A 23,450-nucleotide genomic window follows, 5' to 3' on the forward strand; every position below is an offset into this window, starting at 1 on the left:
CTGGCACCTTATATGGGAGTCTTCTTACTGCTCTGAGACTAAGGCTCCTTTTCTCCCTGGGCAATAGCAAGGAATCCATTAGAGGGCACGGGGTGTGAGTGGTGAACTCTGCCTGCCTTTCCATCCACAGACACCTTGAGGGTCCCAAACATGGCCACAGGGGCTGTTGCCAATTTAAATGTTAAAAGTGAGGGCTTGGGAGATGGCTCAGACAGCAAAATGCTTGCTTTGCAAATGTGAGGACCGGTGTTTGGTCCCCATAACAACTCACATCAAAAGCCAGCAAGGTGTGGCGGTACAGTATAAACCCAGTGCCGTGGAGGTGGAGACAGGCAGGCTGTCCTGGGGCTCACTGTCAGATAGTTCAGCCTCGCTGATGAGTTTGAGGCCAGTGAGATATCCTGGCTCAAAAGGCCAGAGAGGACAGTGCCCAAGGAATGAAACTTGAGGTTGTCCTCTGCCTTACATAACGTCATGCACACCTGCACACACATGGGCCCACATGCACACCAACATACATAAACATACATGTATAATGTTGTCAAAACTCAGGCTGGTCAGGTGCATTGGCTATGCCTCCATGGGGAAGCACTGGGTCGTTGCTTATATTGTTTTTCTGGTCTCTCAGATTTTCTCAGAGCTGATTTGTGTATGTTCTACCCCCATCTTCCCAGGAGGGTATAACACAAGTCAAATATGCAGAAGAGATTGACCTGACTGCTGGATTACTGGCTAGCCATGTGACTAGGGGTGCCTGCCAGGCCTAACTCACCTGTAGGTCCTCCCAGTCTCTCCCTGCCAGTGATCATGGGAAGCTGATTCCATCGACTGTGGCTTACTGATGGTCCCTCCTTGCATGACCAGACTCTTACTCACAGTCCACTGGGTGTTCTCACCAAGCCCCCCTCCTCCTGAGCCTCAGTTTCTCCATGTTCAGAACATGAAGGGCTCCAGGATTACAGTGGCCCCTTTTAGTTCTTGATCCTAGAGATTCAACAGAAGAAAGCGGTGGCCATTAGTTGGATTTTCACTTTTCTCTACAATCAACTTAGGAAACTATGATCTTGTTCTATGACCTTGTTTGGTGGGGTTACTTTTTAATGTCCCCAGAAGACAGACAGATATGTTTCCTCTGAAGATTGGTGATTCTGTTTGAACAGGGCAAGTGCCCGAGTAGATTAAGAAAATAATATATATTCTTTTGAACTAACCAATAAGACTTTTCTATTTTTTGTAAGGTTATTCTCCCAGCAGTGTTTTTCTTAAGTTGACTGGTAAAAAGGCACACAATGTTTCAAATATAAACAAATCACTTGGAATGGACAGTGTAGGGAAGGGTCACTTGACCGCAGGTCAGCCTGCATACCTCTCTTGTTGCTGCCCACCATAGCATATACCGGTGAAGCACAGCCATGACTTTGGGTGGGCCCTTCCCTTGCGTTGCCCCGTGTAGCCTTGCCTTTATCCCTCAAAGTGTCTGTGCATGGCATAGATGTGGGACACCTGATAAATGTGTAGGGATAACCTGCCCAGCCCATAAGGCTAGAGGGAGCGGTCGGCTCCTGCTTTCCGCTTCCCTCTGTCCATCTCTCTGCTGCCCCCTAGTGTTCTTGTAAGATACTGTCACTGAATTCCATACCACATCTCTCACATCTTTTTTTCTTTTCTTTTCTTTTCCTCGTTTTCTTTTGGTCTTATGTTATAGTTTTTGTTCCTTTTTTTGTTTTTCTCACTAGCATTCATTCTGTGGCCTTGATGACTCCCATGCGCCGAGAACTCGGGTGTGTATCCTTTACTTTTCATTGACTGATGCAAAGCTGATGGAGAGGGGAGGTTGGCTCCCCTGGGAGACGAGGTGCCTGGAAGGCAACCTTGTTCTGAGGTCTCCCACTTCAGCCCCTTTGGGGTCTGTGTGGTCCTGGGTCCCTGGGGTCTTGCTGTAGAGACACGTGACAGGGCTCACTGAGACAGACAGGCCCCGGGGCATTTCATCCACAGAGATGTTTATGTCCCATTCCCAAAGCTCCCTCCAGCCTGGCCTAGTTCCTGCTCTGTTGCCGTGTGCACGTCTCCTGTCTTGTCCAAAGCAAGTGGCCTTCTAGGGCCAAAGAGCAGCAGGTTGACGGGCCAGTGGCTCATGAGGCTAGATCCTGATAGGACTGCACAGTGTCCAGGAGCCAGGAGTGCCCTGCTCCTCACCTCTGTACCTCAACCTGCATGGCCAGATATGTTGGCCAGTTATATTCAGAGACCCCAAGAATGAAGGCATTGGTATCGCCCTAGCTGTTGTCCCCTTGTACCCAAGCACCTAGCTCTTAACCGGAGTTCCTGCTTTGGGACCTCAGCCGTTCCACATTCTCTAGGTGCTGAGTGTTCATCCTTGGGCTGGTAAATTTTGGAGTCTTGACCTTGAAACCAACCTAAGCTGAGGGTTCTTAAACTCCAGGGTGCTCTTGAAGCCCACTAGATCCCTAGATGGTCCACCAAATGTCCTTAGGGATGTCTTTGACTCCAACACTAACCCACAAGGACTTAGGTTGGGTATCTTCTATGTCCCAGTGCCTGGGATATGGCCAGACACATAGTGACTGGTCATTGTATGTAGAAAGAATGAAGGGGTGGCCTGAGGTGTGGGAGACAGCTCACACGATGCCCCAGTGATGGAGCCCTGGGGCTGGGGCTATCCAAACCCTGCTCTGGGCCACTGTCAAGAGAGGTCAGGATGGCTGGGGCTTGAAGATTATCTAGGGCCCCCTCCCCTCTTCTTAACACTTGACTTTTGTTTCACTTCAAATTATTTCTTACTTTTACAGGCTAGACAAAGAGCTTTCGGAATCACCTGAGTCCCCGTGGTGCCCCATCCTCACTCAGACCAAAATCCAACAGTGCAACAAGTTATTCGAAGTCAGGAGCCTGAACCCAGAACTTAAGCACATTTGACAGTCACTTAAAGGGGAGGCCGGGGGACCTGGCCAACCTCTGCTGGAACTCTGTGGGACAATGGGGAAGCCTCCCCAGTGTCTCCACTGTGGCATCTTCGGGAGCCAAGGACAAAGGATCTGGATGGCAAGAATCTAAGTGCAATTAGCGGAAACCCAGGGCATGAGAGCTGCTGCCTCAGGGGATAGGTGCAGGCCTGTCCTCGTGCTGTGTGCCTCCCTGAAGGCGCTATATGTGCCTAGATGGATACAGACACCCCCTCTGCCCTATGTACATAAACCTCCATGGACTGAGTGTGCTCTTCTGGAGTCTGTCTGCCAGCGCAACCAACCAAACCTCTGGCTCTGTGCACAGCTGAACTTGTAGCTGGAGGCCAGCAAGAGAGAGTTGGAGCTGCCAATGTGGGAGCCCTGTGGATTGTAGATTTCTGAGGAAAACTGAAGGCTCCAACACTCTTTTAGGTGTGATACCGCAGAAGTCCCAGAGTGTGGCCCTGCCTCAGAACAGGGGGGAGTGAGGATTGAGAGAGCAGGCCCAAGCTGCCTGTTATAGTTTGTAGGGGTATCCTAAAAAGGAGTTCAGGCTGTTAGGGTAGAGCCCAGAGCCTCTGAGCTCGGAGGTCTGAGGCCAGGGGTACCCTTCTACCATAGAGAAAATACCATAGAGCTGAGGCCAGAGGTACCCTTCTACCATGAGCCTTCACTGCCCAGGATCCTCAGTAGAGAGTAGTCATCTCCTCAAGTGTTGGAGCCTCCCCAGAGCACAGTGGGTAAGGTGGGGGTGGCACACCCTGGGTTCACTGGAAACTAGATGCTGGAAGTCGACTTCTAGAGGAAATTACCTGAGAAGTAACTTTAAGATGCTCCTGTCAATCTAGGGCAGGTGGGTTGGGTCACCTCCAAAAGGTATCTGCCCATGGCTATACTCTCCCAAATTTGGGGCACGGAGAATGTTAGCCATCAGACTGGCAGAGTGGAAGACATGCACAGTGGTGAGTCTGTGTGGGGAGCCTGCCATGAGTTTAGACGTGGCATGGTGGCAGCGGGCTGTGTTGGACCAAGTAGGTGGCACCCTGATTTCCTGGAAGCTAACAGAAATGACTGGAGTTCAGATCAGGCCCATCGAGGGGACTATGGAGCAGGGGCCTGACTTTGTAGGGAAGCCATATCCAAAGACAGAGAAGCAAGGACCGTGCTCTGTGTAGAAGGGGGCTGTCCAGACAGAAGGTTGTTCCAGCAGACGTGAAGTCTGAAGCTGGAAGCTGGAACCAGGACGGCTCAGAAGTGTTGATTCTTTGCTGAAATCCGAATCCCCAAACACCTACGACCCACAAGCCCCACCTCTGGGACCTACTCAGTGGCTTAATTAAACTCCAGGGACCCCTCTCTGACAAGAGAGCTATCCGAGTCATTGAGTGGCAGGAACGTGGGTACCAGTCAGGAAAATGGAGAGCATTCCTGCTTTCCCTGGTAGAGATGTGGGGTGCACTACTCACCTGACTTGTGTAGTCAGGCCTTCTGGGGCATCCCCGAGAGTCATGGAGAAGTTGGCCTCTGTGTCCCTGCGGATATCTGTCTAGCATCCCCACTGGCTGTGTTGGAGTGTGGTCCTTATACCTCCTGTCCATTCTTACTGTGAGGGAGAGGGCAGCCTTCTTGTCTGCTTGGCTTTTTCACTCAGCACCTTATGTGACAGTGGCCTTAACTCTGCAGTCAGACCCATCTGGGCACCCCCAGCTCAGCCATGTCCCTGCTGCAGACAAATCGCGTTCTTGTGACTCTGAGGGACACACCTTCCAGATCCCAGGCCGTGACTCATGGAAGAGCTTCTGTGACCACAAATGGACAGGTGAACCTGCATCATTCCACAGGACCTCTGACATCCCAACAGTGGCTGGCAGAAGCAGGCATCTGAGTCCCTCATGGGGTGGTCCTCCCAGACGGGGCCAGGGTCCACCCCCTTCAACCTCCAGGAGGCCACTCATGCCCAAGAGAATGCAGCTCACACAGGCAGGTGTGCAAACTGTCCCACTCTCCGCCAGGACCCAGAATTCTCTGTCACTATCTTAGGTATTGCTATCGAAGGCCCCATTAGGAACAAGCCTGGCTAGGAGCCATGGTGCTCAGGGAACCAAAGAGCTGCCTGGTGGCAGAGATGCTCCTCTCCTCTTTCCAGCCCTGGGTCCGGTGAGACACAGTCTCAGAGCTCTCGCCACCCATTAACACTTGTGTACAGTTTCCAGGGGAACAGAGCTACAGAGTCAGTCTCCAAGGTCAAGGCCACATTTTTTTTTTTTTTTTTTTAGACAGGAAGGCAGGTGGAATCTTTCCATGGCCCTCCTCCCAGACCCACTAGGAGGATGAGGCCATAGCCCTTCCTGTGAAGTCTTCAAAATACAAGGTTCTTCTTCAGTACCCTGGCCTTCTAAGCCAGTGGCATGCAATTTTTAGTGTCACAGAGAAGCCAGGGAGTCAGGGCTAGTCTGCCACTCTTGCAGCCTGTGGGGGCTAAACAGAGTGGCCTGGGCTGGGGCCAGGTGGCGAGCTGAGCTGAAAACTGAGGGTCTCTGGCTTTAAAATGGAGGGTGTCCCTAAGGCTGTAAGACCCATGTCCTACCAACTCCTCTTCACTTTGCATCTCTAGCTGGTCACAGGGAAGTTTTTGCTCAAGTGCCCTTGCGAGCACAGTGTGGAGCCTCACCCCTGCCCATCAGCTGTCTAGAAGGTGGGGCCTGTGTCCTCGCTCAGCTCTACATGGAGTTCAGCCAGCCTGAAGTCCTCCCAGTTGCTTCCTACCCCGACTGGGCAGGAACTATGATAATCTGGCATGCTTGAGGGCCCTAGACCAAGGCCTTGTTCCCTGGAGAGTTGCAGCCTGCCTCCCCCTTGTCTACAAGGCCCCTGTTTTCCTTGGATTCCCTAGCCAGGTTGCAAGCAAGAGTCCCCCTGCCCCAGAACTCCCAGCATCATGATGGGAGTCCCTTAACAAGCTGAGATTAAATATCCTTTTTTATTTTTCATATTTAATCTCAGCTTGTTAAAGGACTCCCATTATAGAGCAGGAAACCCTGAACCAAGCACTTTGCTACCTTCCTCCTCTGTCATATTGTTAAAACACTCTTAGGGGTTTCTGCAGACCCCAACCCGTGTGTTCAGGGCCCTACTCTGACAGGAGTGGGGTCTCCTGGGCTGAACCTGCCCCCCTCTCCCTCCCTCCCCCTTCACCTCAAGGGTGAGGTTTTAAGATGGGTGCCCCAGTCATGATCTGTGTCCTTTCTGTGGCCATCTCTCAGTCATGTCCCCAAAGGCGTTAGGCCCTGCCCTTACACAACGGGGCCACAGTACCAACCCTCTACCTGGCAGCCATTTCTCTTTTCAACCTCCCCAGCCCCACCCTTCTCCCCCTAAGTCTTAGTGATTCACCAAGAAGAGCTAGCTGTCCTGTGCCTGTGTGGGCAAGAAGGGCTGTTTCTCGGAAGCCCTTCTCTTGGTCTCTGCTGCCTTCAGCTAGCAGCCTTCTTCCCATAGCAGGTGGCATCTTGTGGCCAGTGTTTCTGGGGCTCACAAGCCAAGTACTTGGGGAGTCATCCCCGTGGTGGGGTAAAAGAGCTGTTTTCTGTGCATGGTGTCGTTCTGCAAGGTGCTGGCCACTTGCCCAGTAGACAACAGCAGCTAAGCAACAAAGCTGGTCACAGCCCAGTCAGCTGAGAGCGTGGTCCAGGCAGCATTGCTATGCCTATCCCATCCAGCTGGTATTTAGCTTTGAGGATGCGCCGGGCTCTCGAGCAGGCTGTGTGAATCCAGTCATGTATTCCTCACTGGATGCAGGTACCTGTACTTACACAGTGAGCAGAAATCCTTTCATGAGATGCTCAGTACTTTGTCCAGATTCATACCCGAGGCAGGATTCAAACCCAAGGAGCCAGGACCCAGCACCCAGGGTTTGAGTTGATTTTCCTGTCCCTTAAGGCCAGTGGTTCACATTGTTAGTTCTGCCTGCCTGCCCCACTCAGCTGCAGCTCTTTACGCAACCGCCCTGCTCCTGCCCAAACCCCAGAAAACCACTACTGAGAACTCAGAAGGCCTCTTTGCAAAGGGAGAAAGGAGAACCACTCACTTCATTGCTGGAAAGAGTAATGCCAGTGTGAGATATGTCCTCAACAACCCAGAGTGGGCACGGGCAGGATGCTCAGATAGTGGTACGTGATTTCCAGCCAAACCCCATTGAGTCCCAAGACCATGGCTGCTCCTTTCCAAGAATGACTCACCCCAAGTTCACCCACTAGCTGGGCAACCTCCTGGCTCCATTAAGTGGATTTATACAAAGGGTTAACATAAATGCCTATCTTTATGGCAAGGGATTGAATGCGCAGCAATGTGCAGAGGTGGGAAGGGGAAAATAAGGTTTCTTGTGGGACTTCGGAGAGGAACACACCTGAGTGCTCCAAGGAAAAGGCGCTAAGACACCTGAGTGGAAACCGTTCTCATTATTCCCTGGGGGAGCAAAGCCTCTGATGTTCATACTTCTGTCTTTTCACCTCTCTGCCTAGTCCTGGTCTCTGGTGTGCTTGGTGGCCTCAGATCTTTCCCTCTATAAACCCTTTGAAGCCATCTTGGACCAGCCACCTCCTGAGCTTGGCTCTTAACGACTGTGACTGCCCTGTGCTCACAGTGAGAGGCCCAAGAACAATGAGCACCTCGGTGAGCATGGCCCCCTTCTACGAGCCATGTGGCCAGCCACTCCTATGGTATTGGCTATGACCTGAGGTGTGCCTGCACTCCAGGGATCTCTGCCTGTGCCTGCCTGCTGCTCCCTTCCATTCCTGCTTTTTCATCCTCTGGATCCTCCCCCTGCCTTGAATGCCCAGGGACTTGCCTGCTATCCAGAAGCCAGTTTCGCTCCGTACTTGATCTCATAGCTCTCGGGCTAGCATACACATTCTCATGTGTGGAGTCAGATCTGGCTGTTCCTTCCCATCTGTAGGGCTTGGACAAGCTCTTTCACCTTCTGAGGTCTCCATTTTACCATCTCTAAAATGGTCATGGTGATGCCTACCTCCTAGGGTCACCAGGACAACTGGACTAGGTAGGTGTGAGAGACCACTCAGTGTGGCATTAATTTCCCATCTTCTTTGCCTGGCAGGCTGTAGGTCATTGGTAAGTATGTGCTATATACAAACAGCGGCCCGGACCCTCATTCACTGTGGTGGGGATGGCCTTGGCTTGCTTTGGAGAACCTGTGACTGATGTGACACCTGAAAACCTTCCTTTTCCTCTTTGTGTGCCTCGCTAAGCATTTAATTCCAGGTGACTGGTTTGAGCTGCATTCTAGCTTGGGTGTGTTCTAGCACACCAGCTCGTAAAACGAGATGCTCATACATATTGCATGACGTTTGTGCGGATGAAACCCAAGCTATCCGCTCATGAATAATCCACCTGTCCTTGTTCTCCTCAAAGGACATTCCCCCGGACCATCCAAAGGCATGGTAGCCACCTTGAAATTTCCAGAAAATCCATGTTGCAGACTCATTCCATTTTTCTTAAGCCTGGGCCAATGAAATGTTTCCAGGATGGAGCCGACAGCCCAGGAACAGACAGAGAAAAGCTTCCGCTACGTCATCAGAGCTCCCAGCATCGATGGCTTTGATGTGATGAACGTGGATGTGAAGATCGACACGTGCTGGGTGTTCCGAGATGTGGAGGAGAGTGACCAGGAACAGGGATGCCTTCCAGAAGCAACAAGCAACCCAGACTTGGACACGGGGCTGCTCAGGGAGCAGCTGGAATCCTCAGAGCGGAAACTGTTGGCCATTGTGGACAAGCATGTGATGTCAGAGTCAGGGCTGAGGAGCAGGTGGGTGTAACCTTGTGAGCATGCATGTGTAGGGGGAAGTGGGCATTGATGGATTCCCTTGACACCATGATCCTTTGACTTCTGCCTCCAGCTGAGGTCCTGGCCTCACCAGAGGTACAGAACCAGCCTCGGGTGGTCATTTGCCCTCACTTCTCCTGTTGTGGTCCTTTTCTGTGCCTGATCACCATCCACGGGGTCCAGCCAATGGGAGGCATTAACAGTGGATGAGAAAGGGGAAAGATAGCCATCTTCCCTTACTTCCTTTCTGTTGTGGTTGTGCCCAGATGATGTGTGCCTCTCTTCTTTGTCGGCCCAACTCCTGCTGTATGGCTTGGTCCAAACCCTGGTCACACGCTCCCTCTGAGTAGTGCCCTAGCTTCAGGACCAGAAGTGGCTCCAGCGTTGCTGAACCAGCTGTCTATCATCTCTGTCTGGCCTCCCAGCTCCTCTATCATCTTGGTATAGGGTACCAAGCAGTTGTTTCTCTCTGTTGAGCCTCTGGAGTGGGCTCTGTGGCCTGGTGAAGCCAACACAGACCCTGAATGGCCATAGGAATCAGGTCTTTTTTCCAAACTATATCTTCTGACATTTTCCTAATGGCCCCTCCTGTCCTTCTCTTCCATCCCCTCCCTTGTTTTCCTCTCTTACACTCCCATCTCCTCCTCTTCCTGTCTTCCCTTTCTTTGGTGGTTTTGTGGATGGATGCTGCAGGCTGCTAGGGTCTTGCATGTCCTAGAGCAACACTGTGCTGCCAAGTCATACCCCAGCCCTCCCAATGATTTACTTTTCCTTACTTCTTCCCTCCCTCCCTCCCTTCCTCCCTCCCTTCCTCCTTCCTTCCTTCCCTCCCTCTCTCCTTCCCTTCATTCATTCTTCTCAAGAGGATGAACTTGCTTTGGCTGCTGTCTTAGAGGTTTCCATGATTAGCGAGCTTTATAGTTATAGGTCTATGACAAGATGAGAACCTCATGAAGGCTGCTGTTCCCCTCACGGTAGCTAGGAAGGGAGGTGGGGTGTCACTGTGGCAAAATACTGAATTAATGGAAGGAACACAAGTTCATTCTGGCTCACAGTGGATTTTAGTCTGTGCTGCCGATCTGTTCATTGATTTGGTCCCAGGGTGAGGCAGGATGCCTGGGCAGGGGCACCTCTGAAGCCAGAGCCCAGGGTGAGGCCAGAGCCACTGTTCTCTTTGAAGATGAGGCACATATCTGGCAGAAGAGGACCAGGGGATAGGGAGGTAGGATCTGTGGCAGGGTTGAAAGGGAAAAGGGATTACTTTGCCTTCCTTCCAGTCTGACCCCACTTTGAGTTCCTTGAGTCCTGAGATGTATAGAGTGTTGTTACTTCCTTCTCCAGATGGGGGAACTGAGGCTGAAAGCATAAACTATAGGGTCAACGGTACAAAGAGCAGAAGTAGGGTCTGAATGGCCCACTCAGAATTCAGACACCCACCTGGCTTCCTGGTGTCTTCCTGGTAGGTGTGGTCCACTAGAAAGCAGTGAGTGTCTGGGAGTGCAAATTGGGCTTGCCACAGCCTCAGAGTTAACATGCGGGGCCAGTGAACTACATCAGTGAGTTAGCGTGTTTGCTGTCAAGCCTGATGTTATGGGATCAGTTCCTGGGACCCACATGGTTGAAGGACAAAACCAACTCCCACAAAATTGTCATGTGACCTCATCACGTGCCCTGCTCCCCTCAACAAAATTGATACATTGAAAACAAGGTGAATGGTGCCCGAGAGATGACACTTGAGGTTGTCACCTGGTCTCCCCAAAATTAAAAAATAAAATAAAAATTAAATTAAAAAGTAATAACATGACAAAGATTTTTATTATGGAAATAATACAGAGCTGGGTGTGGAGGCTGATGCCTGGAATCCCAGCAATTAGGAGCCTGAAGCAAGAGGACCATTGTAAGTCACAGGCCAGCCTGGGCTACAGAGTTGGATCTTGTCTCAACAAATGATGTTAATTAAAAGAAATTCATAAAATATGAAAACAACATCGCTGAATTTGTTAGAAAATCTGAAGGAAAATAAACAGCCCGCTCCTAGCTCCCCGGACTGTGTTTCGCAGTCATTTCTGAGCGAAATCCAGCAAAGTCACCCTGAGCACTTGTCACTCCTGCCCTGAGCCAGCCCTCCCTGCTCAGCAAGTGTTCCGTGGCTAATCCTTAAAACTGGAAAATAGGATGAGAGTATTCTGTTTTATGAAAGAGACACCAAGGCCTGGGCTGTGTAGCTGTGCCTGTCTATCCTTAGGGGCGGTAGGACTTGATTCCAGGTGCCCAAAAGTCCAGTCTATGGTCACTGTGGGCCCGAGTGCTCCTGGCGGGGCTTCCTGGATTCATGGTGTTCTCTGTGGCACTCTTTACGAGTCTCTTTACAAGCCTCACCTGGTGAGTTTAGTCGGAGAAAAGCACTCCTTGCCCATTTCATGGTCCTGGGTGTATGGGTTTCCTGTGGCTGCCGTGACAAATGGCACACACTTGCTAGCTTTTCTTGGCGGTAGTGATGGAAGGATTGGAGGCAGACGTTCTCATAGTCCATGCTGACCTCAGACTTGCTAAGCAGCCATGGATGGCCTTGAACTCTTGACCTTCTTGCCTCTCCGTCCTGAGTGCTAAGATTATAGGCATGCAACCGTGAAACTTGGTGATTTAAAAACAGCCTACAGAGATGGGATTAAAGAGGTAGCTCAGTCTGTAAAGGTCCTGATATACAAACATTAGGACCTGAGTCTGAATCCCCTACACCCAAGTAAAAGCCAGGGGTGGTGCACACCTCCAACCACCATGTTGTGAGTCAGAGATGAGGAATCAGCCGAGCTCACTGGCCAGCCTACAACAAGTGAATTCCAGGCTCTGTAAGAGTCCCTGTCTCAAAACAAATTTTAAAAAAATGGAGGGTGGTTGAGGAAGACACACCATGTCCACCTTTGGCCCACACACATATGTATGTTTTCATTCACATAGTGTCTCCAAAACAAAACAAAACCCAAACAGCAGGAGCCCTGGCTCAGTCGATGAACAGCTCTGGAGGCTGGAAGTCAGGATTCAGGCTTAGCTCAAGTGGTCAGTAGGGTCTCACCCACTTCAGATGCCCTTGGGACTGACTCCGAGATGTTTGACCCTCAGTTCTCTGTTGAGTACCCTGTTGGCCCCCAGCCCAGTTCTCCGTTGAGTTCCCCCTTGGCCCCCAGCCCGTCTCCGAGCTGCAGCATGTGCAGTGCTCTGGGCCTCTGCAGCTTTTCCCCCTATAGTCAGCTCCACTCAGGCCTCCTCTGAGGAGCGAGAGGCCAAGTGATGCTCCAGGACCCATCTCCTCTCACAGAGTGACTTCACCTGCCCTGCGGCTTCTGTGCCTGTGAAGGGTGCTATTCTTCCTCCATGGATCAGGGTCTGGGAGTATCTGCAGCCTTCTGCACTGTGTCGGTTGCTGTAATGGCCATCTCTTCTTGCTCCTGTCAGAAACAGTCTTTGTCTCCTGAACTGGGGACAAAGGTTTCTCCCCCAAACGAAAAGAATGACTTCACTTTCTCCTTTTTGGTTCTTGGCGCATTTCAGAAACAGTGAGAAGGTGCCAGTTCTGCCTCCTGACTGATTCGCTCGAGGCGACTTACTCAAGTGGGGTAGGGGAACCGCCCCAAGGAGAGGAACCCTTAGTTGTGTTTTGAATTTGAATTAAGACACCATTTCTTTAATCTAGACAAGATCCTTTGAGCAAGGTGCAGTTGTCTGTATCTTTATCTTACAGATGAAAATCTAAGGGCCTTAGTGGTAAATTAACCCAGTTAGGCTCTCATGGCAGAAAAGACAGAGGCAGGAAGCAGATCCTGCCCATCTCTGTGGATCAGGGACTGAGTCGGAACAGAAGGTCACCAGGTGGTCTTGGGTGAAGGAGAAAGCATGCGCAGAAATGGGAGATGGAGGGCTATCTCAGGCCAACGTGACCTAGCATGGAGGCAGGGCTAGCACTGTACAGAAACGTCTTGTCCACCTGTGGTGGGAGCATGGCTCTGACTTCCCCTTCAGGTGTCACCATCATCCTGCCATGTCACCTCTTCCATGTGCAGTCAGGGGCTGTCCCTTCCCAGCTAGCACAGTCTCTGCTGGTCATGCGGACAGAGCTCTGCACGACTCAGCCGCTCCCTGTGCCAGTCTCTTAGGCTGCTCCCAGCGTCTCATGCAGAAGGGCAAGCCACACAGACATTTTTTTTTTTAAGGCATTTTCATTTTTTTTTTAAATTTATTTATTTATTAAGGATTTCTGCCTCGTCCCCACAACCGCTTCCCATTTCCCTCCCCCTCCCCCAATCAATTCCCCCTCCCTCATCTGCTCGAAGAGCAATCAGGGTTCCCTGACCTGTGGGAAGCCCAAGGACTGCCCACCTCTATCCAGGTCTCGTAAGGTGAGCATCCAAACTGCCTAGGCTCCCACAAAGCCAGTACGTGCAGTAGGATCAAAAACCCACTGCAATTGTTCTTGAATTCTCAGTATTCCTCATTGTCCGCTATGTTCAGCTAGTCCGGATTTATCCCATGTTTTTTCAGACCTAGGCCAGCTGGCCTTGGTGAGATCCCAATAGAACATCTCCATTGTCTTAGTGTGTGGGTGCACCCCTCGTGGTCCTGAGTTCCTTGCTCGTGCTCCGTCTCCTTCTGCTCCTGATTTGGACCTTGAGATTTCTGTCCGGTGCTCCCGTGTGGGTCTCTGTCTCTGTCTCCTTTCATCGCCTGATGAAGGTTAATATTCCTGAGGATGCCTATGTGTTTGTCTTTGGATTCACCTTCTTATTTAGCTTCTCTAGGAACATGAATTATAAGCTCAATGTCCTTTATTTATGGCTAGAAACCAAATATGAGTGAGTACATCCCATGTTCCTCTTTTTGGGTCTGGCTTACCTCACTCAGGATAGTGTTTTCTATTTCCATCCATTTGTATGCAAAATTCAAGAAGTCCTTGTTTTTTACTGCTGAGTAATACTCTAATATGTATATATTCCATACTTTCTTCATCCATTCTTCCGTTGAAGGGCATCTAGGTTGTTTCCAGGTTCTGGCTATTACAAACAATGCTGCCATGAACATAGTTGAGCATATACTTTTGTTGTATGATAGGGCCTCTCTTGGGTATATTCCCAAGAGTGGTATTGCTGGATCCAGGGGTAGGTTGATCCCGAATTTCCTGAGAAACCGAAACACTGCTTTCCAGAGTGGTTGCACAAGTTTGCATTCCCACCAGCAATGGGTGAGTGTACCCCTTTCTCCACAACCTCTCCAGCAAAGGCTATCATTGGTGTTTTTTATTTTCGCCATTCTGACAGGTGTAAGGTGGTATCTTAAAGTTGTCTTGATTTGCATTTCCCTGATCGCTAAGGAAGTTGAGCATGACCTTAAGTGTCTTTTGGCCATTTGAAGTTCTTCTGTTGAGAATTCTCTGTTCAGATCAGTGCCCCACTTTATAATTGGGTTGATTAGCCTTTTACGGTCTAGTTTCTTGAGTTCTTTATATATTTTGGAGATCAAACCTTTGTCAGTAGCAGGGTTGGTGAAGATCTTCTCCCAGTCAGTGGGTTGTCTTTTTGCACACAGACATTTTTTTAAAAATATAAATCACAGAAACCTTCTGACTGTTAGTCATTTCCTTAGAAGACATTCATAAGTTTGGGGCTAGAACGGGAGGCAAGAATGACTAAGGTTAAAAGTCACCCCGGAATCCACAGTCCATGTGACCTGGGGAAGTAACCCATCTCTCAGGCCCTCAGTTTTCTTCCATGTGAAGAATATTACCTGGAGGCAGGTTAAGGTGTGAGCATTAGTCTGATAGTGCAGAAAAGCTCTTGGCTGGATGACCTCCACTCAGTGTCTCTTGGTCTCGTGGATGTGGGTTGCTAAGCTAGGGCTGAGAAACACTTATTTTGAATGCCATGGCAAGTGACATTGTGTATGTGTATACACACAGTATGTAGCATGCATATCCGTGCAATACCCATCTGCACACATGGAGAGGCCCAATCAGGACGTGAGCATGACCTCCTCCATTACTGTCCACTTTATTGCTTGAGACAGGGCCTCTAATTGAAATGGAAGCTTACAGTTTGGCTAGGCAGGACGTCCAAACTGTCTCTGTCGGCAGTGCTGGAGTTACAGGCACAGCGTTTATGTGGGTGCTGGGGATTTGAACTCAGGTCTCCATGCTTACCAAACAGGTGCTCCTACCAACTGAGCCGTTCTCCCAGCCCTGAAAATAATGTCTCTGAGGTAGAGCAGAAACTTTCTAGTAAGATATGTATGCCTGGGATGGTGGCTCACTCCTGTCATCCAAGCACTAGGAGGCAGAAAGAGAATGAGTCTGGTCCACAGAGAGAGCCAGAGTTGATGAGGCTTCACCATGAGGTTCTCAGGCCAGTAGCTGGGTCAGGTGACTGGAGTGGTGGTGGTGAGGTTTACACAGTTCCAGCCCTGAGTGAGTGTTTCCTGCCTATGGTCCTGCAGGGTCGAGGAACTGGAGCTGTCGGAGAAGAAACTTCTCCTCAAGGTAGAACAGCTGAGTGCCTGCATAGCCCAGGAAAGAAGCGCCTCACTCTACGCCCAGGAGCAGCTACAGGCACTGCAGAGGGAGCTGGTCAGCCAGGTTCGTATCTCTTCTACTTCCCAGTGCCTGGTCGTGTGGGCACCCTGGGCCTCAGCTTCTCTGTCCCCCTCCCAACTTCCCAGGCCTCCTGGGGAAGCGTGGGTGTCAGCATGTTGGTCCTTTTCTCATGCCTGGGCCCCCAAGGACAGGAGGTGGCCAATGTAGGTCTCTGTCTTCAAATTGCTGCATGCAGGTGGGGACGGAGGGAAGATAAGAACCCCGTCTAGAGTGGTAGGGGGACTTGGCCACATCGTGGGTGTGTTAGGAAAAAGATACTTCAGAGACCTGGTGGTCGACCTTTCCAGTCCTTGCTGGGAAGGGAATGTGAAGTGTGAGAATTAGGTGGACTAACACGGTGCCGTGGAGGGCTGGGGAAGGGGTCGTGCAGGGAGGGAAAGGTTGGGAAGCACAGCAGGTCCTCCAGCGGGGTTAACTCCCAGCCAAGGGGCTGACACTAGGAGGCCCAAGGAAGACAGCGAAGGCTTTGTGGAGCAGGCAGGCAGAGCACAGTAGACAGCTCCACCAAGAAGCAGAGTTAAGGGGCAGGTTTTGGAAGAAAACCCTAGTTCTACGGATGAATTGGTTGTGTGACATTGGGCAAGTGACACAGCCTTGGCAGGTCTCAGTTCCCGCGTATGAAAAACAGTAATAATATGGTACCCACCCCTCAGGCGGTCATCTGAGTTAACTGAGGAGATGCATGTAGAATGCCCAGAGAGGTTGGTGTCTCAATGTTACCTGCATCTGCCATTCTTGCTCATTATAAGAACCCTTCCAGGAGGGGAGGCGATGATTCGGGGCACAGTGAGGAAGAAATAGCCAATGGTCCTGGATCTCTACGATAGGGACCCTATGATGCCTGGGCACCAGTTTCAGGGATTTCACTTTAAAGCACAGCTTCGGGGCTTTGAGATTACAGGGTGCAACCCATTCATGGGATGGGAACTCAATACGAACAGGTGGTGCATGTGCTGAAGGGAGCATTGTTGCTCGGGTCTTGTTTAGCTGTGCCTTTGTATGTGTGAATGACATAGGTGATGATCCTGGGTATCTCTGACAGTGGGCAGCCGGAGACAGCCAGGGTACATGATGTAGTATTCACTGACACGGAAGTGGGAAGTGAAGGAGCCCACTCAGCTCAGTGCAGTCCTTGAGTTCTAGGGGCTTAGCCCTCCCACCTCTCCTCTGACCCCTGGAGGCAGAGTCAGGTTAAACTGGCTCCTTGGCTCACAGGCCTTTAGCGTTTCAACTCCAGGGGTGTCTTCATAGTAAGGTACAGGCTGAGGCTCTGCACTGGGGACATGTGGTTTCTCTGAGGAGAACTTGTAAGGGTTTTTGAGCCTTGCTCTGGAAACACCTGGGATTCCCCAGGGGAATGGGGGACAGTCCTGCGGTGGAGATGCTTATAGGGTAAGGGTGCCATGTAAGCTAATTGTGTTGGTGGGATGAGGAGTTTGGGGGAGGCCAGGAAGCTATATACCCTTTCCACATGCTTCCCTGTTGTTACTACTGTCTTGAACAACATGAATACACTAAGGCGGACCTCTCCAGAAGCCTCTTTACAGACACAGTGGCTTGGTCAGGGTCACATGTGGCCCAGCTGTAGCCCAGCCCACAGCCTTAACCTCCAGTCTCTCTGCTTTTGGTGGAGACATTGGCGTGTGGGAGTCAGTAACGTAGGGATGTGCAAACAGGATTTTGGCATCTCTTGTGTCTGATGTCACAGATGGTGACTTTGTTCTGGTCATATTTCCAGGAAGCAAAGAGGCCTCATTTCTGCAGTGAGCTCTGGTCATCCTGTGAGTGCCAAAGGCCCACCCACTCATGCCATGGATCTCCGTGCACCCAGAACCACACAGACACCCAGTACAGAATCCACACCATCTTAAAGCCAGGAGAATTTTCCATCCAGAAAACACAACTCTGGTTTTCATTCCCTCTCCACACCCTACCAATAAACTGCCCTGAAGCCAGGCGGTGGTGGCGCACGCCTTTAATCCCAGCACTCGGGAGGCAGAGACAGATAGATCTTTGTGAGTTCCAGGCCTACCTGGTCTACAAGAACTAGTTCCAGGACAGGCTCCAAAGCTACAGAGAAACCCTGTCTCTAAAAACCAAATAAATAAATAAAACTAAAAATAAAAAAATTTAATAAACTGCCCCACAGAGCCAGCCTGAGCGGGCTTTGTGCCTCTTTCCCTCTGTGCAAGCTCTCTGGCAGCAGAGGGTAGCTAGTGAGAGAAAGCTTACCACAGAGGCAGTGTTTGCCTGGACAGAATGTGAACACCGAAGACTCCCATTTTTTCTGGGTTGTGTTGCACCCCAGTCCGGTTCGCTGAATATGATAGGGAGAAGGCGGGGTGTCTAAATATGGATCAAATGTTCCCTGCTTAGGCAGATGGCTAAGGGATGGAGAGAAGTCAGCCACAAGGCTGCTGTGCTGGGCCCCAGAGCTGACTGCTGTCCCATTTATTTAGTATAGACTTTTCGCTGTTCCGTTATACAGGTAACTTCTGAGTGTGTGGTGGGGCTAAGGACAGCCCTATTTGCTGGGTGGGGAGGCATTCACAGTTGTGAACAGCTGCCGTGGCTTCCTGACCCCTGCTCAGCTCACATCACTGAAGTGAGAGGTTCTGGAAAGTTCTGTGGAATTTGGAAATTGGTGTGAACTGTTCAAACTGAACAACTCCAGAGCCATCTACAAGGTGTATGCCCCTCCAATCTACTGCACACACACCAGACTTAGGGAGTTCATGGATCTCCTGGGCTCAAACTAGAGTGAGGTGAAGGAGACTCTTGTCTGCAGTGCTAGCAAACTCAGTAATCAGCAAAACTTAAAAATTGTGTATTTATTTTGTGCGTGCACATACTTATGCCACAGTGGAGGTCAGAGTCCAGCTTGTGAGACTGGTTTGCTCCTTCCACCACGTGCGGGTCCTGTGGAACCCAACTTGGGTCTTCATGCTTGGTAGCAAGCGACTTTAGTCTCTGAGCCATCTTTGGTCCTAGCGTAAAGTTTCAATGCAAAGTACCCACTATGCACGAAATACAGGAATGTTAGGGAGAGAAATCAAAGCGAGCAAGGCGCGTGCCTGGGGCTTGGGGTTCCCTGACGTCCCCATCACCACAACTCCTAGGTGCGGGAGGCGAAGAGCAAGGCCAGACGGCAGCAGCGGCTGCAGGAGCGGCTGCAGCTCAAGGACGAGGCCCTGGCACGGCAGGCGGTGGCACTGGAGCGCTGTGGGCGGGCCCAGCGGTTGCAGCTGGGCCTGGTGCGGGAGCAAGAACGCGTTCTGCGGGCGCAGGTGCAGCGGCTGGAGCGCGACGTGTGGCGCCTGGGCCGTGCCGCGGGCCTCCTGCTGGCACAGCTGCATGCTGCGGACCCGTTGCCCAGTGAGGGCAGCTCCCGGCCGCAGATTCCCGCCGGTTCCCTGGGAGCCTTCGAGGCCACAGAGCTGAGTGTACTGCGGGCCAGGGCAGAACGAGCGGAGCGGGAATGGGCGGAGGCGGTGCGCAGGCTGCGGGAGCACAGCGTCACCAAGCGGCAGCTGCGGGAGCAGCTGGAGGAACTGCGCTGCTGTGTGTATGGGCTGACGCTGTCGGAGATTGGCCTGCACAGCCAGCTGGAAGAGCTCGCCCAGCAAAACAGGCGCCTGCGGGACCAGCTGGGGCACGGTAGCCCGGTAAGTGGCCGGAACCCAGGACAGGAATGACTGCTTACCCTCCTCTGACTCCTTCCTGTCCAGCCACTACCAGTCTATGTCCCCACCATCCATATATACAAAATCACCACTGTCATTGGCCACTCACTGCCCATATGGCCGTCTACTCATCTGCCCGCCATTTGATGTCTACCCATTTGTCCACACACTTGCAGACTCGCACGTACTCTACCCCACGGCCAACTTATGTTGTTCTTCTCTCTCCATCCCACTGTTAAGGGTTTGAATGCGCAATGGCCCTTCTCCCACACAGGCTCATGTTTGTACCCTTGGTCCCTAGCTGATGGTCCTGTGTGAGGAGGTGGTGGAACCCCACTTAAATCCGGCAGGTGTGTTCAGTCTGAAGCCCTCGGGATGCATTCTCTCTGGGATAGCTATGAATGCAGTCCAGCACAAAAAGCCAAGACTTAAAACACTATGAGGGTATTTAAAAAATAACAGCCACGGAGTTCACAATGTGAACTTGGTAGTGACTATATCGGAGTCACAATGTTGAAAGGTTAGAGACACTTGCTAGGAGGTGGGGCCTGGATGGGGAAAGTGGGTTTCTGGGGTGGCCTGAGGTTCTAGCTCAAGGTTTCTACCTTCAGGACCTTCCTGCACTGTGAAGAAGCAGAACCCACACTCCTTTCCCAGCCGCTCCCAGCCCTGTGCCTTCCTTGCCATCACTGTAGCCTCTACGTGGAGAGACAGAATAAATCCTTCATCCTTTCAGTTGCCTTGGGCAGGTATTTTGTCACAATGGCAAGGGAAATAATCAGTGCATCCCCACCCTAAATTAGTCTAGCCTTTGGTACCCAATCCAAGGCACCCACAGACTCAGTGTCGGAGACCTGGTTTGTAGATAGTATCTTGTGGCTGCCAAGTAGTCACCTGGGGGAAGGGCATGTGCCGCCACCCTGAGGGGTCCGTTCCTACTTAGTCACCTCCTCACATTGTTGCCTTGGTGATTAGATTTCAACATTATGAATTTGGGAGCAGAACAAGCATTTGGGCCTTGGCAGCTGTCTATCCTGGTCCCCATTCACATATATCTTCCCTGTCTGTCCACTCATGGAACTGGTTGCCAGGTAGCTAGTTCCTCCTCATAACCTTCACGGTTTGTCCCTCTGTTCATCCATGTCTTTATCACTGACTGGGTTCCTGCAGTGTGCAACCCATGTGAGAGATAGGTTCTCAACCCACAGTCCCTCCCCCAGGGCACTCGCTCCTCCCCTGTCTTCTCTAGTGGTCATTCCATGCTGTGTCTTCCCCTCCTGGGCTGTGAACTTCCCAGGGCAGGTCCAGCATCTACTGGTTTTTTGCAACCTCCATTCCCTGCGCCAGGACACAGGGGCCCCAGGGACTGCAAAGAAGAAAGCACCAGGGGTTGGGCTTTTTCTGGATCTCTTCATTACTAGCTCTTTAAACATGGGTGTACTTGACGGAAGGGCAAACAAGTACATTTAATATCTTCCAGATGTATTCAGAGCTTCCTTTCAAAGCTTGTAGCTATAAGGGCAGCTGCTCTCAGCGTCCTTGCTCCACAGAGAGGAAGCTGAGGCTCTGGGCAGCAGTTTCTCACCTGTTGTCACACAGCTGTTGAGGGACAGACAGACCTGGAGGTTGGCATCGGGATGGTGGCTCCAGCTGCCTTAGCCCTGGGTCCCTAAAACCACAGCAAGTTCAGATTCTTTAAAGAAGACGAAACATTTGGGAGATAGAGGCAAGAGGATCAGGAGTTCAAACTACATAGCAAGTTCGAGGCCACCCTGGGCAGTGTCAGACCCTGATCCTGCCTCAAACAAAACACAACAAAAACAGACAAAACAAAACAAAACAAACCAATGGGAGTTGCTCGTTTAAAGCATCAAATGTATCTTTTAATTGAAAACTGGAATACTCAAGTTCTCGGGATAATGGCCTGGCTCTTGCCTGGGCCAGCTTATTAATGGCATCTGTGTTCTGCTGTGCATTTTCACTGCTTTGGCTCCTGCCTGTCCCTCCTGTGTACTTCTTGTTCAGCCACTAAGTGGGAAACCGTGTACACTTACCATTGTCTCCTTGTAATTCTGAAAATAAATGATGCGCACTTGGAACTTGTCATTTAGAATCTTTTCTGTGATTGCCATAAATGTGCTTTCAATTAGGCAGTAGGCCCGAGGCTTTATTCTCTTATCTCGCCATCATCCCAAGTGCTGGGGCTCACTATTCCTTAAAAACACTTCTCTGAGAAGAGTGGGTTCCTAGATGCCTGGCAGAGTCTTGCTCCTGCTTGTCCATTTCCTGTCCTCTCCTGTAACCCCTCATGTATCAGGTTGTTTCCACAAAGCTGATGGAGGGACTGCAAGGAAGGGCAAGTGATTTGGTCACAGGCACCAAGACAGCATCAAGACGGGCAAGGAATCGCGCCTCCCTCAGCTGGCCTTCCCTTGGGATTGGGGTGAGCATCAGTAGTTCTTTGGGGTTTTGGACTCTTCAGTGGCTGCATCATATAGGATCTATGTCCTCAGCTGGAAAGCCATCACAGTCACAGGCATTTATGACCTCAATGTTGCTTGCTTTCCCTTCGGCAGGCCCTGAACCCCAAGGAGCTGCATCTCACCTAGGGCCTCGACTATCAGAGCCAAAAGATGTCTACTGAAGGTCCCCTAAGTTGTCCATAAGCAGTGGTCCCCATGTGTGGAGCAGAGGACAAAGCAGAGGCTACTGTTAGAACCCATGGGACAGGCAGCACTGCTCAGTATGCCATGGGGGAGGTACTCCTCTAGGGAACTGCAAGGGGATCCCTCTTAGGGGACAGTGGTGATCTAGATGGGCCAGGATACTCTTGGACTGGTTAGTAGACTTCTGTGCCTCAGCATCCTTATTGTGGGATGGGACTGACGCCCACAGACTGTGATGCCCAGTGAATGAGCCGCTCAGTGAGGAGATGACCACAGTCATAGGCACTGTCTGCATGTGGTCGTGTAAGGAACAGAGATTGGGGAGCAAGAGGCATATAGTGAGCATATATAGGGACGTGTGCTGCTGACAGTCTTCACAAAACTGCCATTTGCCCAGAGCTGGGTCTTCACTGCAGCCAGCTGATGAGGGGGTGGAGTTATTAGCCCTCACTTTACAGGTGAAGGAACTGGGGGAGGTGGGGAAAGGCACACGCTCCAGCAAATGGAAGAAGCCAGGCTTGAAGGGAACACAGTCTCTCACCCAGGAGACGGCCCTCTGCTTCTTACTTCTGATGGACTCTGTGAGCTATAGGGCAGGCATTGTGAGAAGACATGTCAATTGCTTCTTAGCCACAAAGCACTTGCCCTGAAAGGCTCTCTTAGATGCTGTAAAGCAGCCAGGGAGGCACTAGTGTCCCTGTCCCTAAGCTGAGTCTAGAGGAATGAACTTAATTTGCCCAAACTCAGATCAGTAACAATTTTTAGAATAGGTTGTGTAAAAGCTACATCTGCAGAGGAATGGGTCACTGGGAGGAGTTTGGGGGAAGGGCTCCTGTCGGGGAAAGGAGCTGGGGAGGATAGTGGGTGTGTTGGCATTCTCTGAGTGTTCCCTGGGTTTCTGCAGTGTCCCAGACACAGCGCTAGGCCCTGGGACTAGGGGGTGATCTGGGTGTGGACCTGCTCTTCAGAAGCTTGGCGGGGAGATAGACACAGGAGAAGCAGTGGTGGTCCTGGCTTCTAAACAGCTACATCAGAAGACAGACAGATGCTATGACCTGGCCTGGAGGGTCACTGAGAGAGGTTTATGCATAGAGATAGGAAGTCAATCATCTCCTCTGCCATCTGGGAGCTAAGGAGCTGGGGTGATGGGCATTGCTGGGTGCTTTCTGTGTCTTCCTGTCCTGCAGTTCTCCCTGTCCCACAGGGCACATAGAGTGAGCCCTGGCAACAGCTGTAGGGATGTTTTCACTGTTGGAAAGAGACCCCTGCTTGTACCACTGTAGGACTGTGTCACTATTAAGCAAACTCTATCAAGAAATAGAGTCAAGAGGGCTAAAGAGACGATTCAGTGTTCAAGAGCCCTTTATGCTCTTGTAGAGGACCAGGGTTTGCTTCTCAGTGCTCACATGAAATAGATCACAACTGCCTGTACCTCAAGCTGCTGGGAATCCAGTGCCTTCTTCTGGGGGCTCCTGCACACATGTTCCAGCATTTATGCTGGCACACACATATACACATAAAATAAAATAAAATAAAATAAAATAAATAACTCTCTAAAAGAATACTTGACCACAAGTCAAGAAATAAAAGTACTTGCCTAGCATGTGTGAGGCCCCCAATTCCCAGCACAAAACACACACACACACACACACA

General features: G+C 51.0%; 2 protein-coding genes across 10 annotated transcripts in view; both read left to right on the plus strand.

Annotated features, from left to right (window-relative positions):
• Positions 1-3,208, plus strand: part of Jakmip1 (janus kinase and microtubule interacting protein 1) — a 118,702-nt gene extending 115,494 nt beyond the window's left edge. For 6 of the 9 annotated variants that reach the window (XM_041636572.1, XM_041636576.1, XM_041636579.1 and 3 more), the window contains 2 exons: positions 1,737-1,781; positions 2,814-3,208. In XM_041636572.1, the coding sequence (XP_041492506.1) occupies positions 1,737-1,781; positions 2,814-2,843 (75 nt within the window). In that variant the 3' untranslated portion in view covers positions 2,844-3,208. Of the gene's footprint in view, positions 1-1,705; positions 1,782-2,813 lie in introns of all 9 variants that reach the window. The other 3 variants (XM_041636577.1, XM_041636578.1, XM_041636580.1) reach the window with 1 other exon arrangement.
• A 4,757-nt stretch (positions 3,209-7,965) lies between these two features.
• CUNH4orf50 (chromosome unknown C4orf50 homolog) overlaps positions 7,966-23,450 on the plus strand; it is an 85,355-nt gene continuing 69,870 nt past the window's right edge. The window contains exons 1-4 of the mRNA XM_041636571.1: positions 7,966-8,025; positions 8,397-8,793; positions 15,292-15,430; positions 18,568-19,113. Of these exons, the coding sequence (XP_041492505.1) occupies positions 8,510-8,793; positions 15,292-15,430; positions 18,568-19,113 (969 nt within the window). The 5' untranslated portion in view covers positions 7,966-8,025; positions 8,397-8,509. The remainder of the gene's footprint in view (positions 8,026-8,396; positions 8,794-15,291; positions 15,431-18,567; positions 19,114-23,450) is intronic.

This window comes from Microtus oregoni, unplaced genomic scaffold (genome assembly GCF_018167655.1).
Source record: "Microtus oregoni isolate MIOR12 unplaced genomic scaffold, Mior012 000049F_ref0000343, whole genome shotgun sequence".
NCBI classification, from domain to species: Eukaryota; Metazoa; Chordata; class Mammalia; order Rodentia; family Cricetidae; genus Microtus; species Microtus oregoni.